We start from the raw sequence: 22774 nt of genomic DNA on the forward strand, positions 1-22774 counted from the left end.
CTGATGAAGGAACAAAAATAGGATCAAAGCTAGGCATCACTGCTTCATATTGCATCTGTGTCCTTTTCCCCTAAGCTTTTAATTGGATTTCTGCTCAATTCTTCGCAAACTTTAATAGTTCAATGACTGTTTAAAACAGGAAGAAAAATGCTACCTTAAACTAAATTTACCTTGTCTTTCTCCTACCACCAAAACAAGGATAACTAAGACATTTTCGAAATGTGGAGGAACATCACAATCACTAACTTATTAACCACTACTGCTGTCAATGTCCTGCTCCAGACCATGGGAAGAGTGTCAACGGCCAGCCAAGTGTACCAACTATAGCCCATTTTGTTCTTTATTTGTCATTTTATGCTTTCCAGCTTCTTTAGTTCTAGAAAACAGCTGCCTTGCATGCAACCATCTTCCTTGGGTATCTGGAGCTGAGGTAATGATCCAACATTCTCACTTTGACCAAATTGATCAAATATGCTCCTCTCCTGCCCCTACTACTTGTGCTATTGTCAATATCTCCTGGAGTGTTTACCCAGGATGTCTCTAGACAGAACTCTCTTCTCTGGGAGGTTACACTGAATATAAATTTTATTTCAGCTTCCTAACACTTGTCTCTGGTTAGTCCTTGTCTGTTGGAAACCCCACCCACCCCCTGATTCTGGCCTTCCAGTTAGAACTCTGGAAACATCGATATGGAACTATTGGGAAATACATTATAGCCAATAAAATTAATCTTTACAATTTTTGGAAATTAGATCCAATCCTAGGTTCTTCCATTTGCCAGATATATGTGTTAGTGAATCATACAAACTACCTTGCATGTATATACACTTTAAATACCGCCTCAATTGGCATTTGAAAAAAATTAAATGTAGCACTTCTTTTAAAATGATTCATGCAGGGTAATACAGGAAAATAATTTAGTAAATGTGGTAAGGTATTTTATAATGAAAAGCTGGAAACTAAAAAAATACCATTTTTATTAATGTAATCCTTGCTAAACATAACAACATTGCATTCTTTTTGTTCTTGGTGATAAATATTTTATGTAGTCTATTTAAGAGTACTTAAAACACTATTTGAAAATATGTTCATGCAAAAAATTTCAAATTCACTAAATATTTAAAAGTATTATAGTGAAATAACTCTACAATCTTTATTTGATTTCACATAAAAACTCTGTGTGCAGGTGTGTGTGTGTGTGTGTGTGTGTGTGTGTGTACTGTACATGGTTGGGTGCAATGTATGTGAATGTATGTGCATTTGTGGAAGTAGAGGTAAACAATGGGTATTATTCTCTATCTCTCTTCATGTCATATATTGAAATTGTTTCTCTCACTGAATCCAGAGTGCACTAACAGACTGATCAGGCTGGACAGGTTTCCTCCTGTCTCTGTTTTCTAGGTGCTGGAGTTAAAGGGGTGCAATGGCATACTGATTTTGTTTTTAATGTGAATGCTGAGGACCTGAACTAAAGTCCTTACTCTTGGGCAGCAAGTGCATCTCTGATACATATCTGTCTCTCCATTCCCTTATCATTTAAAACCTAGCCTACATTTCAATGTGTTCATTTTGTTTACTTTAAAGTGAAGAATACTGTTTCCATCTACTTCTCAACTAGTTATTACACAACTACCTGAAGCTAGGAAAAATAAATCCTTGATATTGTTACATGGTAATCAAACAAAAGGTCCAGAGATATTTTGAAAACTTTTACTACTTCCAGATTGTCTACATATTAATTTGAAATAGAAGATGAAAGATGTTGAGCTGTTACAATGCAAGCTGAGATGTTTAACATGGTACATTCATCAAAAAAGACTCTATTCCCATATACTATATTCATCAATGGAAAATATATGCATATATGTGTACATGTGTATATATAATATATACTTACAATTAACGATGATGTGGTTCATTGAGATTAAGATAAATTTTGACAGAGATATGTGTACATCACTAATAAATCTCTACTACATCATATGCAAAACTCTGAGTTTCACCATAGGCTATACACACACATATAGACATACATGCACACATGTATATGCAGATACAAACATACACATATATACACTTATAAAATCCTCAAGCACACACACAAACATACACATATATACACACATGCACATGTGCATACACACATACAAACATATACATGCATACACACACATGCACATATAGCACACATACACACATGCATACATACACATGTATCTGTGCCATTCCAATGAGTCATAGAGCTCAGCATGAATGGTGGAGCTCTGTCACCTAGCATTGTCATTTCAAGTAAGACAAAATTAAATGTCTTCTGACTACTTCCCAGTGTTTCTTGGATTAACGAGTGGGCAAAGACAATTTATCAGTAATTCTCTTCAGGGCGCTTTTTACCTCCTTATTTCTCAAGCTGTAGATCAGTGGATTTAACATGGGAATCACTACCACATAAAACACAGAAGCAAATTTATCTGTGTTCAGAGAATGGCTTGACTTGGGCTGCAGGTACATAAAAATGATTGTCCCATAAAATATGGTGATGGAGGTCAGGTGGGATGCACAGGTAGAAAAGGCTTTCCTTCTTCCATCAGCAGAGTGAATCCTCAGGATGGCAAAGACTATGAAGATGTAAGAAATGACCACAATCACCAGAGAGCAAAGGGTGTTGAAGCCAGCAATGATTAGCAACATCAGCTCCTTGACATGCGTGTCAGAACAGGCCAGAGCCACTAAGGGAACGTCATCACAGTAGAAGTGGTTGACCACATTGGAGCCACAGAAAGACAAGTGGAAGGTTGCCACTGCCTGTGCAAGGCCCACAGAGAATCCATAAACGTATGTGCTGGCGATCATCTGAAGACAGAGCTTCCTAGGCATGAGGACTGCATAGAGGAGAGGGTTCCAGATGGCCACGTAGCGATCATAGGCCATGATTGACAGCAAGTACATTTCACAGACTACAAATGTGATGAAACAGCACACCTGAGTGGCACATGCATAAAAGGTTATACTTGCGACTTCTTGAAGAAAATTTATAACTGTGTTTGGGGTCACTGAGGATGTATAACAGAAATCAACAAAAGCCAAGTGGCTGAGAAAAAAGTACATGGGGGTATGAAGCTGAGGACTGATTTGGATTAACACAATCAGTCCTAGATTTCCGATGACAGTAGTTAAGTAGATGACTAGAAACACAGCAAAGAGGATGACCTGAAGCTCTGGGTCATCTGTCAGCCCCAAGAGGATGAACTCAGACACTGCTGAACTGTTGTCTCCAGCCATAGACTGTACAAATGTTCGTGGTAAAGAGCCCTCACAGCACACCTTCCGGACTGTCTTCCTTTGACTATAATCATGTAGAAGACAATAGTTAATTCTGATTCATTGATCTTATGTTGAACACATTCTGAGAAATATCTTTACATTGAGTAAGGATTTACTGAAAATCATTTTTCCAGTTTAGAAATCCAAGTGTGAAGCTATTAGGAATTTTTTTTTAAGTAGAAAAATGGTCTTTTATACTTTTATATAAATATACTATCTATACATAAATATCATAGTAAGAGAAAATTTACAGTTATTTGAATATAGTGTATTACATATATTAGTGTATTATTTGAATATAGTGTAATCATCTGAATATTTTTTAGAAATTTTCATCCCTTCCTCTGGAATATTTTAATTGTAGATACAAAATTTAAAATACTGACTTTAGAAACACTTATATGAAAGATTCTCAACAGATTTTGAGTTACTAATGATATCTGTACCATATAACCTGGACAAGTTTTTAATTTTAAAAATTATATATATATTTATATATATATATAATTCTCAAATATATATAAAATATATATTTATATATATATATATAATTCTCAAATTTCCTTTAGCTTAGCTATTATGCAGAATTTGCAAATTATATGAAGGATATGAATATATACATATGTCATAAGTGTATGTGTGTATGTATATTCTATATAGGTGTGTGTGTGAGCATTCATATATATATTTATATGCTGTGTATGTGTCATTTCTATCATAAAACATTTTTAAGATTATTAGAAAGACAGAAACAGAAAAAATCATATTTATCATGTGTTCCATATGTCTGAATATAAAGCAGCAACTACAAACAGCTTTAATGAGCTTTTAAATGTAGAAGCATATTCCTGGCTCTTTAAAATGATGCAAGGCTAAGTAAATCCCTCAGTGAATTCAAATCACAGACTCTATGTAAAAACAAAACAAAAAAACTAGGTATAGTGGTGCATGCCTGTAACTCCAGAACTGGAAAGCAGAAGCAATAATATCCAAGGAGGTTTTGCCTAGCTAAGCTAGAAAAAAAATGGTGATCTTGTGGTTCCATGAGAGACTTTACCTCAAGGTAATAGGAGGGGAGTGATAGACAAAGACACCTGATATCCTGGTTGGCTTCTGAGTGCATGTTCACTGAATTGTACCATCACCCTCATCACCCTCATATGCATGCAATGCACATGTGCGCGCACACACACACACACACACAACACAACACAACACAACACACACACACACACACACACACACAGACACTATGACACACAACGCTGATAGTTTTTAAGTTTCTTGACTAGATTATTGTAAGAAAGAATCATCACGTCTGGATTCTGTAATCTCAACTTGAAGTTGATGAGATTCTCCTTCATTCACAGAGGCTATAATTGCACTCTCACCCCAGGCTCAGGCAGCTTTGGCAAGGCAATATATGATTTTATCCATGGTGAGGGCAAAGAACAGTGGATACCTCATATTTCATGACATATAAATCAATTTTAGTTCTCTATCATATTCAAAATGATCAGGCTGAAACTTAATCTGAAGAAGTGTCCTGCAGTCTCCTCGTAATTGCAACTATAGGAATTGAAACTCTTTTTTTTTTTTTTTTACAGTATTCTATCATTTCCCTGCTAACTCAGAACTCTAATGATTATCTTTCCCAGTTCTCCCATTTTTTAGTATTTTCCCTGGTATTTTGTGGTCTTGTTTACCTTTGACTGTGATATTAACCATCTCCTCTATATTTTTAATCCTAGGGTTGAAGTTTAGATTATCCTTTAAAATTGCTTCCTTTCAGACTAGTTCTTTGCTTATTTTCAAACGCTCTACACACATCACATTTTGCAGTAGGCTAAACTAATGTGTTATTGAGACCTGAAGCATTATGCTACACCTATTATTTTATAATGCATAGATGTTTTATACCTAATTTTTGTTTGTCTTTTCACTTACCTCTTTCGAGGCCAGTTATTTGTCCACAATCTCTCATCTGTAGCCACATACAGCTCTTGTTTAAAACAAGGCTCTTAACATCTTCATCTGAGCAACCTCATCACTATTCTATCTGACCTTCCCATCTCCACAGACTCCGTTTGAAAATTTGTCCTCTGAAAAATAATCAAATGATAAGTGTTCAAAATTAAAATATTAGTTTATGTTCACAATAGTTGGCTTTTGTCTTTTTTTGTTCATTTGCTCATATTCATACTTTGAACCCCACGAATTAGTTTTTACCTCGTTAGTTGCCTCCTTATTCAATGTTTATCCTACATAGGTACATTATTAGTTACTCAAGTATCCTTTCCAATATCTAAAACTGTCTTCATATCTTCAGCATTTTCAAATTCAGATATTTGTGAGATATTAGAACTGTGGTGCTGGCCATGACACAAGGGACAGTTTGAGTCCTGAGGTGGAGGGTGCTGCTTGACAAAGTTCCAGAGAAACTTTACTGAGAGAGTCAGTTGCAGGTGTACTGGTTTTTTGTTTGTTTTTTTGTTTGTTTTTGCTTTCACTCTTAGGAGAAATTGTTGTATAATGAGGAGTTCTCTGCCTATGTAGCCTCTGGGGAAATGTGTTCATGCTCTCAAAAGAAATCTTTGAAGACAGGAGGGTCACAGTAGAAAGAGGCTTCCTTGCACCCCAAGGATTATGCTACCAATAGTGTAGATTCTGAGAAATTTCTTGCTTAGTTCTGTATATAAGATGTCACAAGTATATCCATTGGCCTATCCTGTAGCCTATATAGAGGGAATAGGAATAATGAGTGGAAAAAGAATGGGATACCAGAATCTTCCCTTCTGGGAGCGTATGAAAAGAACAGGCTCTTATTATAAAACTGAGGAACAGAAACATGCCATAATCAGTCAATTAAATGCTTATTGTGAAATATTCTTTAAAGCTTACATTTTACAAAATGTCAATGAATCTACATGTAACTTGGTTAAGATAAAAATAATTTTAATCTGTTTAACATTATTATAACCCCATGAGTAGCCACCCTTGACACAGGTGGTAAAATAGAAAGTCCTATGCTTTGCAGACCCTGAGAAACTTGTACCTTTCTGATTTGACAGATGTTGTCTGAAATATTGTTTCAGATAAGCCTCTCTGTTTTGTTCTTTGCTTCTTTACTCTAGATATTTAATGAAGGAGCGAAAAGGAGATCATGGGCTCTGATGCTTGCCAAGGACTTATGTAATCAATATGCTACATAAATCAAGACTCTCTGTGATTGAGAGAGCTGCTGAACACTCAGATGTGCATTTATCCCCTTCCTCCCACCCCCACCCCTTGATGCCACACCTCCTCTTTGGGACCTGAACTCCACTGAAACTGGACTTTGGCAGAACTATTCATGGCTTTGACATTTTATTTGAACTAGCAAAAATGCTATTTACCATTCGCCCAAATATTAACTTTTTACCTTCAAAATTAGTCATTGTTGTCTTCTGTTCTCCTAGTAGATGGGATCGTTTCTGACAGGAGAAAAGACACTTCAACCTTTTCATCTTACTGTCAGACATTCCACAGACTATCCACTCCCCTGCCCTGAATTATTTCCAGTTTCATTTGTGGGAAAGATGAGTGTACTTAACAAAATTTTCACACCTATACTTTGTTCCTGTATTCATCCCTGTGAATATTTTCCTCCTATTTTAATTATTCCAGTCATTTGCATTAGCTTAAACTATGCACAAGGCTTCCCCATCATTCCCTGCTATGTGTCCTTCTACTTTTCTACTCACCAGTTATGTTCTTCTCTTTACTCTTCTAGTCCTAGTCTTCTAGGAAAAGCCAGTGTAACTCAAATGTATACACGTGTATGTTGTATCCACTATTTTTCTTGTGCATCACATAAAAAGGCAATTTTTTTCACATTTTTTTTTCATTTACTCAGTCTGACACCCCAGATTACGGAATGGTATCACTATATTAGAGACAGACGGATCTTTCTTCTTTCGTTTTCCCTCTTTTAAAATACTCTAATAACCAGCCCCAAATCTAATCTCGTCTACAACAGAAATAATTCAACACATATCTGTGGTTATTGTAGTCTGAAATTTGCTCTCAGCAGTCCAGGTAGTTGTTCTCTTCAAGTTCACCAGATCCTCCTTCTTCCCAACTGTAATGTGATTTCTCATTAGAAGCTTATTTGAGGCAGTAGGCCATTGGTAGCCCCTCTCACAGTGAAATAATGACTATTTGGGCTATTCTTCACCCACATCCCTGAATTTTCAATTATTTCTTTTCATCTTTATGTAGTGGCATGGATTCCTTTAGTTATGCTTAAATTAACACCCTTACCTTCATATACCAATTCACATTATACAAGTACATTCTTTATAGATATTGTCACCTACCACTAGGGGACAGCTGTCACTTTTTTTCTTGGTGAAGCAAAAGTATAGATTTCTATACTAAATGCCTGCTCCAACTCCAGCTATACATATCCAACTGGCTACATATACTTCTCAATTTTCATATTCCGCAGGCACCTCAATTTAACATATATACATTCAAAGAAAAGCATTTGATTAAAAATATCTCTACCCCAATAATATACACTGGCATACACACACAGATAATTCTTCTAAGCTTGGTGTGCAATTCTAAAATATATGTAACTTCTACCAAGAAAATTTAATAGCTGAATGTGACTCATTATTTAACATGCAACATGTAAGCAATCAATAGAAACTCTAAATAAATTACCAATGAGTAAAATGTTTGTTCCTCTAAACCCCCTTTGCCTATTTAGCTATCTTTGAATGTTTTTCTCCATAAATAATACTTTTGAAAAATTCCCAGTAAGTGAGTCTGATGTACCTTGAGGCAAGTTGTGTGTATGCCACCACTTGCTAATTTTACTATTATTTGAGTGCATTTCACAGTTGTCTTGGCACTATTTAGTGTTTTCCATGAATGACATAATTCTACATAAATTGAGCTAGAAATATGATGCTGTTCCACAAACATGAGTAATTATGCCGTGGTTGATCTGTTGGGACCTAATTTTTAAAATAGACAAAATAACATATTACCTGACAGATTAGTATACTGATCCCAGGTGTAATAATATATTAGAAAGCAATAACACCATTTTATTTAACATATGAGAAATAATACACAAAAAGTGTTTCATTAGTTTCTTACAAATTTTAGTTTTTATAAGTTTTATTTTTGTTTGTTTTTATTAAGAAATTTTTTATTCATTCCACATACCAACCACAGATCCCTCCTCATCCCTCCTCCCGCTCTCCTCAGCCCCTCCCCATCGCAGCCCACACCCCTTCCCATCCAGAAAAGTTATGGCCTCCCATGGGGAGTCAGCAGAGCCTGGTACACTCTGCTGAGGCAGGTCCAAGCCCCTCCTCCTGCATCAATGCTGTACAAGGTGTCCCACCATAAGCAATGGGCTGCGAAAAGCCAGTTCATGCACCAGGGATAGATACTATTCTCACTGTCAGGAGCCTTTCAAACAGACCAAACTACACAACTGTCTTGCTTATGCAGAGGGTCCAGCCCAGTCCTATGCAGGCTCCACAGCTGTCGGGCCAAAGTTCATGAGTTCCCATTAGCTTGGAGCGGTTGTATCTCTAAGTTTCCCCATCATCTTGATGCCTCTTGCTCATAAAATTCTTCTTCCCTCTCTTCTCCTGGACTTCTGGAGCATGGCCTGTTGCTTGGCTGTGGCTCTCTGCATCTGATTCTGTTGGTTACTGGATGAAGGCTCTATGATGACAGTTAGGGCATTCACCAATTTGATCACCTAATATTCAGCCCTAAGTAGTAAGTCCTAAACACATTTACAACACCACATAGATGGGCTCAGTAATGCAATACTGATAATAATAATAATAATAATAATAATAATAATAATAAATATCCTAACATATTACTAATAGAGAATTATCTTATAATGTCTCTCAAATTTTACACTTTACATCTAGTGATGTAAAGTGTAAAGTGTAAAATTTTTTTCTGAGATTCTTAACAAGGAAAACTATAACTATTTAATCTTCAACTCCTTCAGAGACCCAAGAAGGAAATAATATTACCTAATAAAATAAGAATTGCAAGCAAGTGGCTCCCAAAAAAAACAAGTTGACAGAAACAGCCAGCTGCCTGGACAGTCACCTGAGGTTTCTCCGCAATGTTGGGGCATCATCTTTAACCTATAGGCTTAGCATATCTGACAGACTCATTTGTTAAGTAAGATGTACACAAGGCCTACAGCTCAACCTCACATTTGGTACCAGTTTTCCATGTACCAGATAAACCTGAATTCCACCAATGTCCTGTCATGATTCGGGATTTTAAATTCTGGAGGTTTGCCACTGACTGGCCTATCAGGGTTACCACGACCGTAGGGGGACCTGAGCTTGGGTAGTCAGGAAGGCAAGGATTCGGCGAATGACAGACAGACAACACACTCAGAAGTGGTTTGAATCTGCTGCAATTTTACTTCTGCAAATCAGTAGTTTATATACAGAAAAGAAAACTATCAAGTCATACAAGGAACAACAAGAGCTTGGCAATAATTCAATTACATCATCTTTAAACACAGTAAGCGTATAATTATTAATTAGCGCTAGACATATCCCTTCACTCACAAGAACTTTACAACCCAAAGAGCAGTCTGTGTTTTATAAACTTAGTACAGTCCCTAGACTTGTGTAGGCTTCTTACAGCTGTGTCCTTCATCTTTATCTCAGCTGCTCGCTAGTTTATTATTCATTTTTACTTTTCTGGTTCTCATGACCCATTTAGCCAATTTGGATGCTGCAGATCCTCCCTAAGTCTTTCTTCAGTTCTTTACCATATATCTCTTCTAATATAAAATCTTTTTACCTGCCAGAATATGGACTCTTGTACTTTTACACCTGTAAGGGGAAGGGGTTCTGCTGTAGTCCTTAAGTTTTCCATACTGAACTTCCTCAACAGAGGGGCCCACTATCTGCCTCCTATGAGATAATGTTTTCTGCCATAAATCACTTTAGTTGGGATTCCTAAAGGATTCCTAGTGGGTGAGTGTTCATTCCCTAGAAGTGCCTGAACTATATTATACTTTCTATTATCTAGCGGCTTGAGGCTTGAGGTCTTTAAGAAATAGTTCATTCTGCTATATCTAAATAAGGTCCATGTCCAGCTTCCCCTTTTCTCCATAGTTCACAACCCAAGCATTCATTAATTTTGGCTGTGTTTTATATATTAATTAGAACATTATCAGAAAAGCAGTAATACAGAACCCATAGCCCAGGGAGCTCAAGATCTGTGAAGCACATCTCCTTCGAGAAGGAGGCATGACACGGGCACTCTGCCAGGGACCTCCAGGGAGCTTAGTCCCATGGGACACGTATCTCCCGTCTGCTATTATTGACATAATTGTTCATGTCACACGGACGATACTGGAGTTGGTGTGGCAGAGGTTGTTTGTGTTTTTGGAAGTTGGTTGTCCATTCTTCTTGGCTTGTGGGTGGCTTCATCTCAGCATCCCATTCGTCTCTACATCCCATTCTTCTTGGCTTGGTATCATATAAACATTGTCTTTGTATTTCAGCATATTGGACTTCCTGGGAAATTTCCACACCTCTAGCTCTACATTGATTTTCTATTGTCTTAGCCTCGTCTCTAAACCACGTATGCCATTGCAATTGTGCTCTAGGTTCCAGGACAGCTATTATTAATTCCTTCCAGTCCTGAGGAATAATCCTATTACAAGTTGACCACAAGTTTAACATTTGCTTTACAAATGGAGAATGCATGCTATAGGATACTATAGCTTCCTTAAATCTCCCCAAACTTAACATTTCAACTGGAGTCCAGTTAGCTTATACACCCCCTTGAGCAGGTAGTTCCTGTATAGCTACCAGATAAATTAAGTTTGATTGTTTGAAAACAGGCTGTCTCTCTGTAACCTTATAATTCAATCCTGAAATAATTTCACCTTTAAATTCTTCTGTCTGGGTCTGAATTTCTCTATAATTCATTTTAGTAGGTTTTTCTAAAGCTTTTATCTCGGCACTTAAATTGACCAACTTTTTAAATACTAAAATAAGGATAATTAAACAAATAATATGCATAATTTATGTTACATACATCCCATCAACATTAATTATGCTCTCATTTAATTATTCCATTTTCAGACTGCCTAATGTATTATCAAACAAAGACCAATTTCCTTCCATTGTAAATGTATTTCCCATTAAGCCAGATATAGGGGTGAAAGCCTTAGAGATCAAGGAAATGGGAAAAGTCACCAGCCAACCTTACCTCACCAACTCTGCAGTTTCCAAATGTGAGCTACTCTCTGTCTACCCACACCTTTATATGCCTTGCTTTTTTGCCTCTCACTGGCTCTTAGCCTAGCTACCTCACTTCCTTGTTACTGTCTGTCTGTATAGACCTCCAGGTCTCTATGGTTGGTACTGGTATTAAAGAAATGTGTCACCATGCTTGGCTCTGTTCCCTAGTTTGGCTTTGAACACACAGAGACCCTGACTGATAAGTGATTGGATTAATGGCATGTGTCCCCTGACTTTGTTTACTTAAAATGGCTGGCCTTTTCCCCTGATCTTCAGGCAAGCTTTATTTATCAAAGCACAAATAAAATATCACCACATTTCAGCACAAATAAAACATCACCACACAAGGCAAAGAGTAAATTAATAGAAATGGGTTAATTTAAGTTATAAGAGTTAATTTAGAAACAAACCTAAGCTAAGGCCTAGTTTCATAATTAGTATGTCTCCCTGTCATTGTTTATGAGCTGAGTCCCAAAGAAAAATACATCTACAACTCCTTGTATTTTACCCTTTTATTTCTAATTACTATATACCTGCCATAATGATATATTTTCCAGGATAACTGAAATAAATTCAGTCTAGTTGGAAAGATATCTGTATAAACATGGTAATTATGAGATTCTGAAAACTGCTAAGCATTTATTTTAGAAATATTAAAAGATCAGTTTTCATCTGTTCAATTAAGCACAAAAATCATTTGCTTTAGAGCATAAATAGTCTAGATTTTATGCATATTGTATTTTCATTATATTAATGTATAACCTTGTATGATGTTTTTAATTCTCTCATGTATCCTTAAATTTGTTATATATTAATTCAGCTCAGCCCATATATCTTATTTAATCATTGTGTTGATTTTAAATTACATATCTTATAAAACAGAACCATTAGTATTTATACAATTGTAGCCTACATAGATTTTTCCCAAGCCTTCTTTTTGGAAATTACTTTGATTTGCAAGTGTGTTAGATAAGGACAGAAGGTTAGTATTTTATTTTATTAAGAATTATATGAGTTGAGGAGCACTAAAGTTGTTTTTCCTAATTTGCAATTGTTATTGAGGAGATTATTTCTAAGAGTGGGTAATGGACCATTTCCAATATTTTAAACTAAGGCAGGAATATAACAGCAATGAATATTCAGTGCTGTCAAAGGGGGAAATGAAATATGATTAGACATTGTATGATCAGATATGAATCTGACTTGTGGACATATGAACCAGTCTCATAAACATTTGACATTAATATAATTAATAGCAAAGAGAAAAAATCTTCTGCCTTTTATGTGGTGATTTTTCTTTGTATTCTTTCCACAGAGCAAAGATTTTCAGTATAAGGAGGTGAATTATTTGTGTCAGAATGAGGTTAACTTGGCCTTCTGACTTTTTTTAAAAGTAATACTTTGAGAAGTTGATACATCTTGTGGTCCTGTTTACAATCCTTCTCTATTAATTCCTTCTGCAGTCACTGGCATCTCCCTACCCTCCCAACATCAAGTCCTTCTCCCCCTCCTCCTCCTTTCCTCCTCATTTTCTCCTCCTCCTCTTCCTCCTCCTCTTTTCCTCCTCCTCCTTCTTGTTTTTCTTTTCTTCTTTCAATAACTCTATAAAGATTTTAAGTGGTTGTAATAGTTGGACCTAAAATGATTTTCATGAAACACACAAAAATGAATAAATTGCTCATGAGATAAGAATGAAATAATTCATGGACGTTTGTACTTTTATTTTGTACATTTTAACATTAAGAATATCACATTACCGCTGGGCGGCGGTGGCGCACGTCTTTAATCCCAGCACTTAGGAGGCAGAGGCAGGCGGATCTCTGTGAGTTAGAGGCCAGCCTGGGCTACCAAGTGAATTCCAGGAAAAGGCACAAAGCTACACAAAGAAACCCTGTCTCGAAAAAACAAAAAAAACAAAACAAAAAAAAAAGTATATCACATTACCAAGGATTTCCTAAAAAGCTACTGTTAAACTGAAATAATCTACAGGAGAAAGTTATAGATCACCACACTTTATTAAGTCACTTAAGAGTATATTGAGTACTCTAGCCAGGGGAAAGTTTTTGGTGGCAAGAGAAAGGAGAGTGGGATTTTTAAAGTCAAAAAGGATGGTTTTACATCAAACCTCGTGCCAACCAAGGGGGGTTTATAATGTAAACTTTGATCTTGCAAAAAGTCACCTAAGCCCATTCCTCCAGAGGAACCAAACTGTGTTTACATATCAGGATCCTTTCTCAGCAGGAAAGGATGTCTCTTTGGAGTACAACACCTTTTCAAGAGGAGAAGCCATTTGTTTGGTCTCAAACGTGGCTTCCAAGAAATTGGGAATATTAGGACAACCTGACATTTTTTAAGCTGTTCCAGCACAATGACCAAAAGTAAAAGAATCCTTGCTATAGCTATATGCTAAATAAGGAAACTATACACCATGTATGATAGGCCTATGGGCTGGCGACAGTCAATTCTTTCAAATGATTTCATGAGGTCCTGGGTTCAAATACCAGTACTACAAAAAGAAAGATTTTATCATTCGTAATCATTGAATCAGGCCAAGAGGTATTACTTCTTTTTCATATGAAAAAACGGTATAGAAATGTGAAATCATGTATACACCATAACAATTGCTGCTCATGGCAAAATTGTTAGGTAAATTGTTCAGAGTCTAGCTCATAACAGTACACTGATATGGGCAGGTGATGAATTTCAAAGGAATGAAGCACTCCAGTGGTCCAATCTGGTACAATGTTGACCATCACATATTCCAAGTTAAGAGTACTCTGGTAGTTCCATTTTTCTCATAAGAGTAAGGATGAAATGGAGAGGTTGTGGAATACTAATGTAAAATGAATGAATATAATTCTCATCATTAAATTTTAAAGTTATTTCCATACTGTTATGTAACAAATTTGAAATATAAGAAAACAAATATTTATTTATATAAAAAAAAACCCTGAAATTACTCGTTATCCCAGAGCCTCAATTCTACTTCAACTTTCCAACAGTTTCTTATAATATTGAAGATTTTATGGTAAATGCTCTCTCTTTACACTCCTTTCTAAACATAAACTTGAGTGCTACAAAATGCACAAAATCACTTTCATATGTCACTTATTGAGAATGACAGAGCAAAGAAGATACATGTGGCATGTGCATCAGAGAACTCATCATATACATGGGGCCTCTGTCTCTTTCCAGCACTGTCACTATAGGGGACATACAACTGAAAGACACCTGACCTTTTTATCTAGTGTTTCTTAAGTTATTTGATAACTAAAGATAACTTTTCTATAATTCTCTTCAGGGCACCTTTTACCTCCTTATTTCTCAAGCTGTAGATCAGTGGATTTAACATGGGAATAACCACCACATAAAACACAGAAGCAAATTTATCTGTGTTCAGAGAATGGCTTGACTTAGGCTGCAGGTACATAAAACTAACTGTCCCATAAAATATGGTGATGGAGGTCAGGTGGGATGCACAGGTAGAAAAGGCTTTCCTTCTTCCATCAGCAGAGTGAATCCTCAGGATGGCAAAGACTATGAAGATGTAAGAAATGACCACAATCACCAGAGAGCAAAGGGTGTTGAAGCCAGCAATGATTAGCAACATCAGCTCCTTGACATGCGTGTTAGAACAGGCCAGAGCCACTAAGGGAACGTCATCACAGTAGAAGTGGTTGACCACGTTGGAGCCACAGAAAGACAAGCGGAAGGTTGCCACTGCCTGTGCAAGGCCCACAGTGAATCCATAAACGTATGTGCTGGCGATCATCTGAAGACAGAGCTTCCTAGGCATGAGGACTGCGTAGAGGAGAGGGTTCCAGATGGCCACGTACCGATCATAGGCCATGATTGACAGCAAATACAGTTCACAGACTACAAATGTGACAAAACAGCACAACTGAGTAGCACACGCATAGAAGGTTATGCTTTTAACTTCACGTAGGAAATTTAGCAGAGTGTTTGGAGTGACAGAGGAGGTAAAACAAAAGTCAATAAAAGCCAGATGGGTAAGGAAAAAATACATGGGCGTGTGAAGCTGAGGACTCACTTGAATTAATACAATCAATCCAATATTACCCACAACACTAGTTAAGTAGATGACTAGAAACACAGCAAAGAGACTAACCTGAAGCTCTGGGTCATCTGTCAGCCCCACAAGGATGAAATTAGACACTTCGGAGTGATTGTTGTCAACCATTGCAGACAGATGTTCCCTGTCCTGAAAGTCCTCTGTCGAGCTTAAATCAGAAGCTGATTCTGCCTGAGTTTGCATTGGACAGTCATAAGAAGACCTTCACTTGGCTTCAGACAAGGTTTCAGTTTTCAGAATGGCACATGTCACAAGTAGATTTATCAAAATATGGGACTCTGCAGGGACTGATAAAAACAGAAACTTTTGTTTTCAGAATTTTGCCCAATTGAATAATCAAACACGTACATAGTCTAATGAACAGAGAGGGAGAAGGGAGGGAAGGAGGGAGAGAGGGAGTTGGAGAGAGAGAGAGAGAGAGAGAGAGAGAGAGAGAGAGAGAGAGAGAGAGAGAGAGAGAGTAAAGTCCTAAGAGTTACTTGAAAGGACGACAAATTGATTTTGTAATTTATAGAAAATTATTGTAATATAAAATTTTTAATCATCTGGTCTAATGAATATTAAATTTGACTTCAGGAAGAAAATGTATGCAAGATCATTAACAAAATTTTGGATCTATATTATCTCTATACAAACTGTCAGTTGGTTTTGATTTTTCAACTTGTTCTTTTATTAACTCATGACCACCGTTTTCTTTCTGATTAAGTGTGATATTGTAATATAGGAAGTAACTCATAAAATACATTGCTTTGCTTAAAAGAAATCAATAGTTTAAGGCTAAATCATGTAAGAAGTTAACATTTTTGACAGTAGATGGAGACAGATTTTACAGGTAGTCATGAGATTTTACTCCTAGTACAGATTTTACTTCCGTCCGTGAGTTCCCCAAAAACCACCTACATTCACTTCAGTTCTTTCCTTTTACTTTAATTCCCCATGGACAATGTGGGGGACCTGTGTAGTGTCCGACTCTTAATACTTAAAGTTATATTTTGTTTCTGCATTCTTTTATGTCGTATATTCTCTTCCTTTCCTGAATTTTTCAATCCTTATCATCTTAGAATAAGATATGTAAAAAGCCCCCACATGATCTCTGGCCTCTATTACATTCTTTGCCCACTACACCTGCTTGTCTCTGTGATTCTTTAGTAACAAACATTCCGGCAAATATCCCGGAGCTCAGTTTATCTTTCATTTCATTTGCCAGCCTACTAAGATGTCATATTTATCTCTCTTGCAATGTGTTTATTCTGTGTTCACAATCACTCTCCTTTCTCTCAGATCTGGTGACATTTTCTAATTTGACTCCTATGAAGCATGAGACAATTGCCATCACCTTCCATGAGGGAAGCCATCATACTTTTGTTTGCAAGACACAAGAACCTATGGATTTTCCTATGTTTCTTCTCACTATTATTTTCTGTGGTAGTTCTTCCTTTGCCAATATTCAAATCAGTTCCCTTATGTTATGTTAATGAACTCACCTGACTCAAGCACATTATTGGCTGTTTTCAACCAAGTTAAGCAAGTTTCTTCTCTGAATTCTGGACACTCATATCTAATGGTCTCTCATACCACTTCAATCAGATATTATAAAGTGAGTAAATGTTACATAGTCAAAGAAGGTTCATCAATTAAAACCACCCTTCTTGTTATTCACTAATTTTGGAATATTTCTATTCTAATTCAGTGAATACTGCCACCATCCATGTGATCTTCCTTATGGCAAAATGACTGATGTATTTCACATAATCACCTAAATTCTACCAAGAAACATATCTTTTTCTAACATCCAACACATTTTCTTTATTTAGGTCCCAATTATGACAGTCTAGGGTAATCACTGCTACATTGGCTTCCAGTTTACCTCTTTCTGTGGGTGTGGTACTTGGACTGTAGTTTCTAACAAGTGAATCTTAGCTTAGACTAAAACTAAGATTTACTAACATTATTAAAATTTTATTAATAATCTTTTCTTTATAGATTAGTTACAGTAGTTACAAAATGCTTAATTCAATACATACCTATCAAACACCAATAGTTAGTGTTATTAACTATAGTCTTAGCATTATTGAAAAAATAGTTACAGCGTTTCCATTTCTCTAAACCATGTTACTACTTCAATTACTTGCTTTTCATCTCCACCACTTAGTTGCTTTTGCATAATCCACAGAAAGCCCAATAAGTCTAGTGTACCTTGAAGCAATTGTGTGGAAGCCAGCACCACTTAGCATTGCTTTCATATTTGAATATATTTTGTATGATATCTTGATCCCTATAGAATATTTTTCCTGAATTGCATCATTTAAATAATTCCTGAACTAGAAATATAACGACAGTTTGCAACTGAAGCAATTATGCTATGGTTGATCTCTTGGGATGCAATTTACTTAATAGGCAACAATACGTACTCGAATGACAACCACTATGAAGAGAAAGGATAGTAAATATCATTCAAGTATGTGGGGAATACGCAAAACAAACTCTTTAAGAGTTTTCTACACTTGAGAAATTTGAGAACTACCTTTGCATGTATTATATCTGCTGTATGATATTTTGTTTGTGTTCTGACAAATAAAGCTTGCCTGGAGATCAGAGAGCAGAGTTATCCACTAGTTAACAATTGAGGCCAGGCAGTGGTGGCATACATCTTTAATCCCAGCACGTTCAAGAAGGAAACAAGAGTATCAGGGGTTCAAGGCCACCCTGGGCTACCAGAGATTGAACCAGTGTAAAAGAGAAATAGAGCCAGTGGTGAGCAGTGTTGGCTCACACCTTTGAAAACAGCACTTGAGATCTCATTCCTTTGAGCCCAGTAGTAGGTAGGTGAAGAAAGGAATAGAAGATGGGTGGAGACAGGATGCCTCATTCAGGCTGAGATTTCATAGAGATAAGAAGTCTCTAGTTGCTGGCTGCTCTTTTCTGATGTTTCAGCTTTCACTGTCAATATCTGACTCTGAGTTTTTAATTGTTAAGACTAATTAGGATCATGCTTCATATTTCTAAGTAAATTGGATGAGCTTCTGAGAATCTGTAAATCATTTTATTATATAATCATTTCAATAGTAATGCTTCAGATTATTTACCTATATTTTGACACAGAGCTTTACTATGTAGTTCAGACTGTCTTCCTTCATCCTCCCAAGTACGGCATTAGAGGCATCCGTAGTCATGCCTCACTTACAATTTTTTTTCCTTTTCCCAAATCACAAATATACTTTCACAATTTCTTTCTGAAGCTGAATTTGTTTGTTTGTCTATCTATCATCTATCTATTTATCTATCTTTTTATCATCTATCTATCATCTATCTATCTAATCTATCTATCATCTATCTATCTATCATCTATCTATCTATCTATCTATCTATCTATCTATGTATCTATGTATCTATCTATCTATCTATCTATCTATCTATCTATCTATCTATCTATCTATCATCTATGTATTTATTTTGGTTTTTTGAGACAGGATTTCTCTGTGTAGCTTTGGTGCCTGTTCTGGATCTCACTCTGTAGACCAGGCTAGCCTGGAACTCACAGAGATCCACCTGGCTCTGCCTGCTGAGTGCTGGGATTAAAGGCATGCACCACCACCACCTGGCTGCTGAATTTATTCTCAAGATTTATTTTATTTTGTAGAAATGGTTGTTTGAATTCATGCATGTCTGTGTACCAAGTGCATGCAGTGACCACAGAGGCTGAAAGGAACTTTTGATCTCCTGGATCTGGGATTACAGACAGTTATGAGCCATTGAAGTCAGACACTGTAGACCACCAACTCCTGAATAATGACATGGAGACTTTTGATTAATTATGGAAGTTTGGACTTAGCTTGGGATTGTTCCCAATGGGCTGTTAAAACTTAAATTAACCCATTCATATTGTTTTACATTCTGTCAAATGATTCATTACCTCTACTCCATACTATATGTTGGACTTCCACATCTCGTACTGGTGAATCCCACTTCTCTCATTTGAAGAGTTTCTATCTCTTCCTGGAAATTCTGCCTATTCTCTACTGCCCTTCAACTGGCTATTCAGCCCTTTATTAAACCAATCAGAAGGTGTCTTGGCAGAGACACATCTTCACAGTGTACTAAAAGAGTATCCCACAACATTTCCATCCCCATTTGTCTAAATAAAAAGGAAATATTTTAACTCTAACACAGAAAAACTATATACAATAAGAACGATTATCGGGTAAGAATTACATTTACAACATCTGGTCAATTTGTGTTTGGCAAATTTGGAGAAAGTACTCTCTTATCTATACTATCTTGGGAAGTCCAAATTTTATACATAAACCACTCGCTATCCTAACTAGCATTACAAACCTAAAAATACCATTTTAGACCCTAAATTTTTTTTCAATAAACAACTTATACTTTTATGTCTCTCTTTACATTTCTTTTGGAAGTTTTTGTTTGTTTGTGTTTGAATTTGGTAAAAGAAAATGGTAAAACTATAGCTATTTAGTCTTCAACCCTATCAGAGACCTGAGGAGGATAAAATATTACCTGAACAAACACAAACGGCACAACAAGCCACTTCAAAAACTATATGACAAAGATAGTTGTCATATATTCCTCTACCCCAAGATACCTCTACAATGATAGGGCATCCATTTTGGGCCTACAGGCCTAGAATATCTAACAGATATTTCTGTGAAGCAGGATTTTTGAATTACTGTCCCATGTCATTTTGGCAAAGTTCAGCCATCTCCTTCTTTTGTGTCCTACTGGACCAATATGGATAGCATACTATCAGGGGTAGAGGCAAGGATAGTTTCCTGCCCAGTGGCTAGCTTTGCCATATTGAAAGCAATTTTTTTAAATTTAATTTTATTTTACAATACAATTCAGTTCTACATATCAGCCACGGATTCCCTTGTTCTCCCCCCTCCCATTCCCCCCAGTAAACCCCCCATTCCCACCTCCTCCAGGTCAGGGCAAAGCCTCTCCCAAGGACTGAGATCAACCTGGTAGACTCAGTCCAGGCAGGTCCAGTCCCCTCCTCCCAGGCCGAGCCAAGTGACCCTGCATAAGCCCCAGGTTTCAAACAGCCAGCTCATGCACTGAGCACAGGACCTAGTCTCATTGCCTGGATGCCCCAAAACAGATCAAGCCAATCAACTGTCTCACCCATTCAGAGGGCCTGATCCAGTTGGGGGGCCCTAAGCCATTGGTTCATAGTTCATGTGTTTCCATTCGTTTGGCTATTTGTCCCTATGTTTTATCCAACCTTGGTTTCAACAATTCATGCTTATATAAACCCTCCTCTTTCTAGCTAATTGAACTCCTGGAACTTCACCCAGGGCCTAGCCATGGATCTCTGCATCCAGTTCCCTCAGTCATTGGATGGGGTTTCTAGCACGACAATTAGGTGATTGGCCATTCCATCACCAGAGTAGGTCAGTTCGGGCTGTCTCTCAACCATTGCTAGCAGTTTATTGTGGGGGTATCTTTGTTGATTTCTGTGGGCCTCTCTAGCACTTTGTTTCTTCCTGTTCTCTTGTGATCTTCATTTACCATGGTCTCCTATTCCTTGTTCTCCCTCTCTGTTCTTGATCCAGCTGGGATCTCCTGTTCCCCCAAGTTCTCTTTCCCTCCACCCTTGCCCTTTATTACTCCCACTCATGTCCAGTCTGTTCATGTAGATCTCATCCATTTCTCTGTCATTGAGTGATCCCCGTGTCTTTCTTGGGGTCCTGTTTTCCAGGTAGCCTCCCTGGTGATGTGAGTAGGAGGCCAGTCAGACTTGTTCCACATAAAGCAAATTTTATATGGAGGTTCTTTGATGTCCATCGTCTTCTCTAAAGTGGATTGGTGCTTCCAGGAGCAGATGTATCTTACTGTCATGAAAAACCTTATCTCATTAAAACATGTTAAATGTCATGTTTTATAGATCTCTGAAGTGTTTGCAGACTACCTATCTATCTAAAATATATTTGTTTAACCTTGAAAACATGTCTAACATGACTTCAAATTTGATTGTTATAGATGACTAACTACTAACCTGCATTTCTTAATTATCTTAAACTGTTTGTAATAATAGCTTTCAAGAATTAGAACTTTACATTTTTAAATGAGTTTCATAGATACAAAACCTTAAACAAGAGTAGAAGGATATATATATAGTAGGTTGTAACAAAATGATCTTAAATTTGTATCATTATACAAAAATCTATATGAATATAAAATATTTGAAATGAGGAGGTTTTTTTTTAGTAAATTCAATAATGTGCTCTTTTATCTTACCATTCCTATACTCTTCCCCACCTTTTTCTCTCTAGGTAGAAAGAAAGAAGGTTAGAGGAAAGAAAAAGAATCAAAGAAAGAAAAAAAAGAAAGAAATCCCTTAATCCATTCTCCTTTTAGTTTCCTCCCTGAATATGATGAACAACAACCTGCAACTCACTACCCAAAACAATGACAAACATCCAAAAACCCACCAAATGCCCCAAAACCATCCACTGAATCTCTTGGGAATGTAGATGTCATGTTGTTAAAATTACTTTCTGTTGTCTGGGGGATGTCAGCATCTTTAGGAGATCCTGAGAAAATTGGGATAATGGCCAAGTCCTGGAAGAGCTAGCTATATCCTTTGTTGTCCATACTATGTGTGATGGGAAAGTGCAGAGTTTATCTGAAGTCCTGGTAGAGTAGTCTTTGAGATTGGGCCATCTCGGCTAGCTGCTTTGAAGTGGTCCTGGATGCAGATTTTTGAAGAATCTGCAGCAGAGGCATTCTAAGAGCCTGAGACATCAATTTTTTAAATGACTGCATAGCTGCCACACCTGAAGCTACTGATATTTTAACTATTGTCTGTGACCCATGGCCTGCAGTCAGCAACCCACTGCCCAGACCGTGGCCAAGGGATTTCTGTCCCGCTGGTCCTTGCTCTACTGCCAAATGTTGTTTTAGTCTAAGTTCTATTTACCAATAAAGGCTCAGGAGTTAGATGTTGTGGTGAAAACCTGCTTGATCAGAGAAGCTGAGAAGCAACCCAGCAAGACAGAGATCCTTTCGACTGTCCCAAACCAAAAGACTGAAAATC

The 22774-nt window shown here is 37.0% G+C and overlaps 2 protein-coding genes across 2 annotated transcripts; both read right to left on the minus strand.

Annotated features, from left to right (window-relative positions):
• Positions 1 to 2337: 2337 nt before the first annotated feature.
• Positions 2338 to 3279, minus strand: LOC102922613 (olfactory receptor 5AL1-like). The gene has a single exon (XM_006989690.3). It carries the CDS (start codon positions 3277 to 3279, stop codon positions 2338 to 2340), a length of 942 nt encoding a protein of 313 aa, XP_006989752.2.
• Positions 3280 to 14883: 11604 nt separating this feature from the next.
• On the minus strand, positions 14884 to 15825 carry LOC102922922 (olfactory receptor 5AL1-like). Its single transcript, XM_006989691.3, has one exon. It carries the CDS (start codon positions 15823 to 15825, stop codon positions 14884 to 14886), a length of 942 nt encoding a protein of 313 aa, XP_006989753.3.
• Positions 15826 to 22774: the final 6949 nt, after the last annotated feature.

This window comes from Peromyscus maniculatus, chromosome 4, assembly GCF_049852395.1.
Source record: "Peromyscus maniculatus bairdii isolate BWxNUB_F1_BW_parent chromosome 4, HU_Pman_BW_mat_3.1, whole genome shotgun sequence".
NCBI classification, from domain to species: Eukaryota; Metazoa; Chordata; class Mammalia; order Rodentia; family Cricetidae; genus Peromyscus; species Peromyscus maniculatus.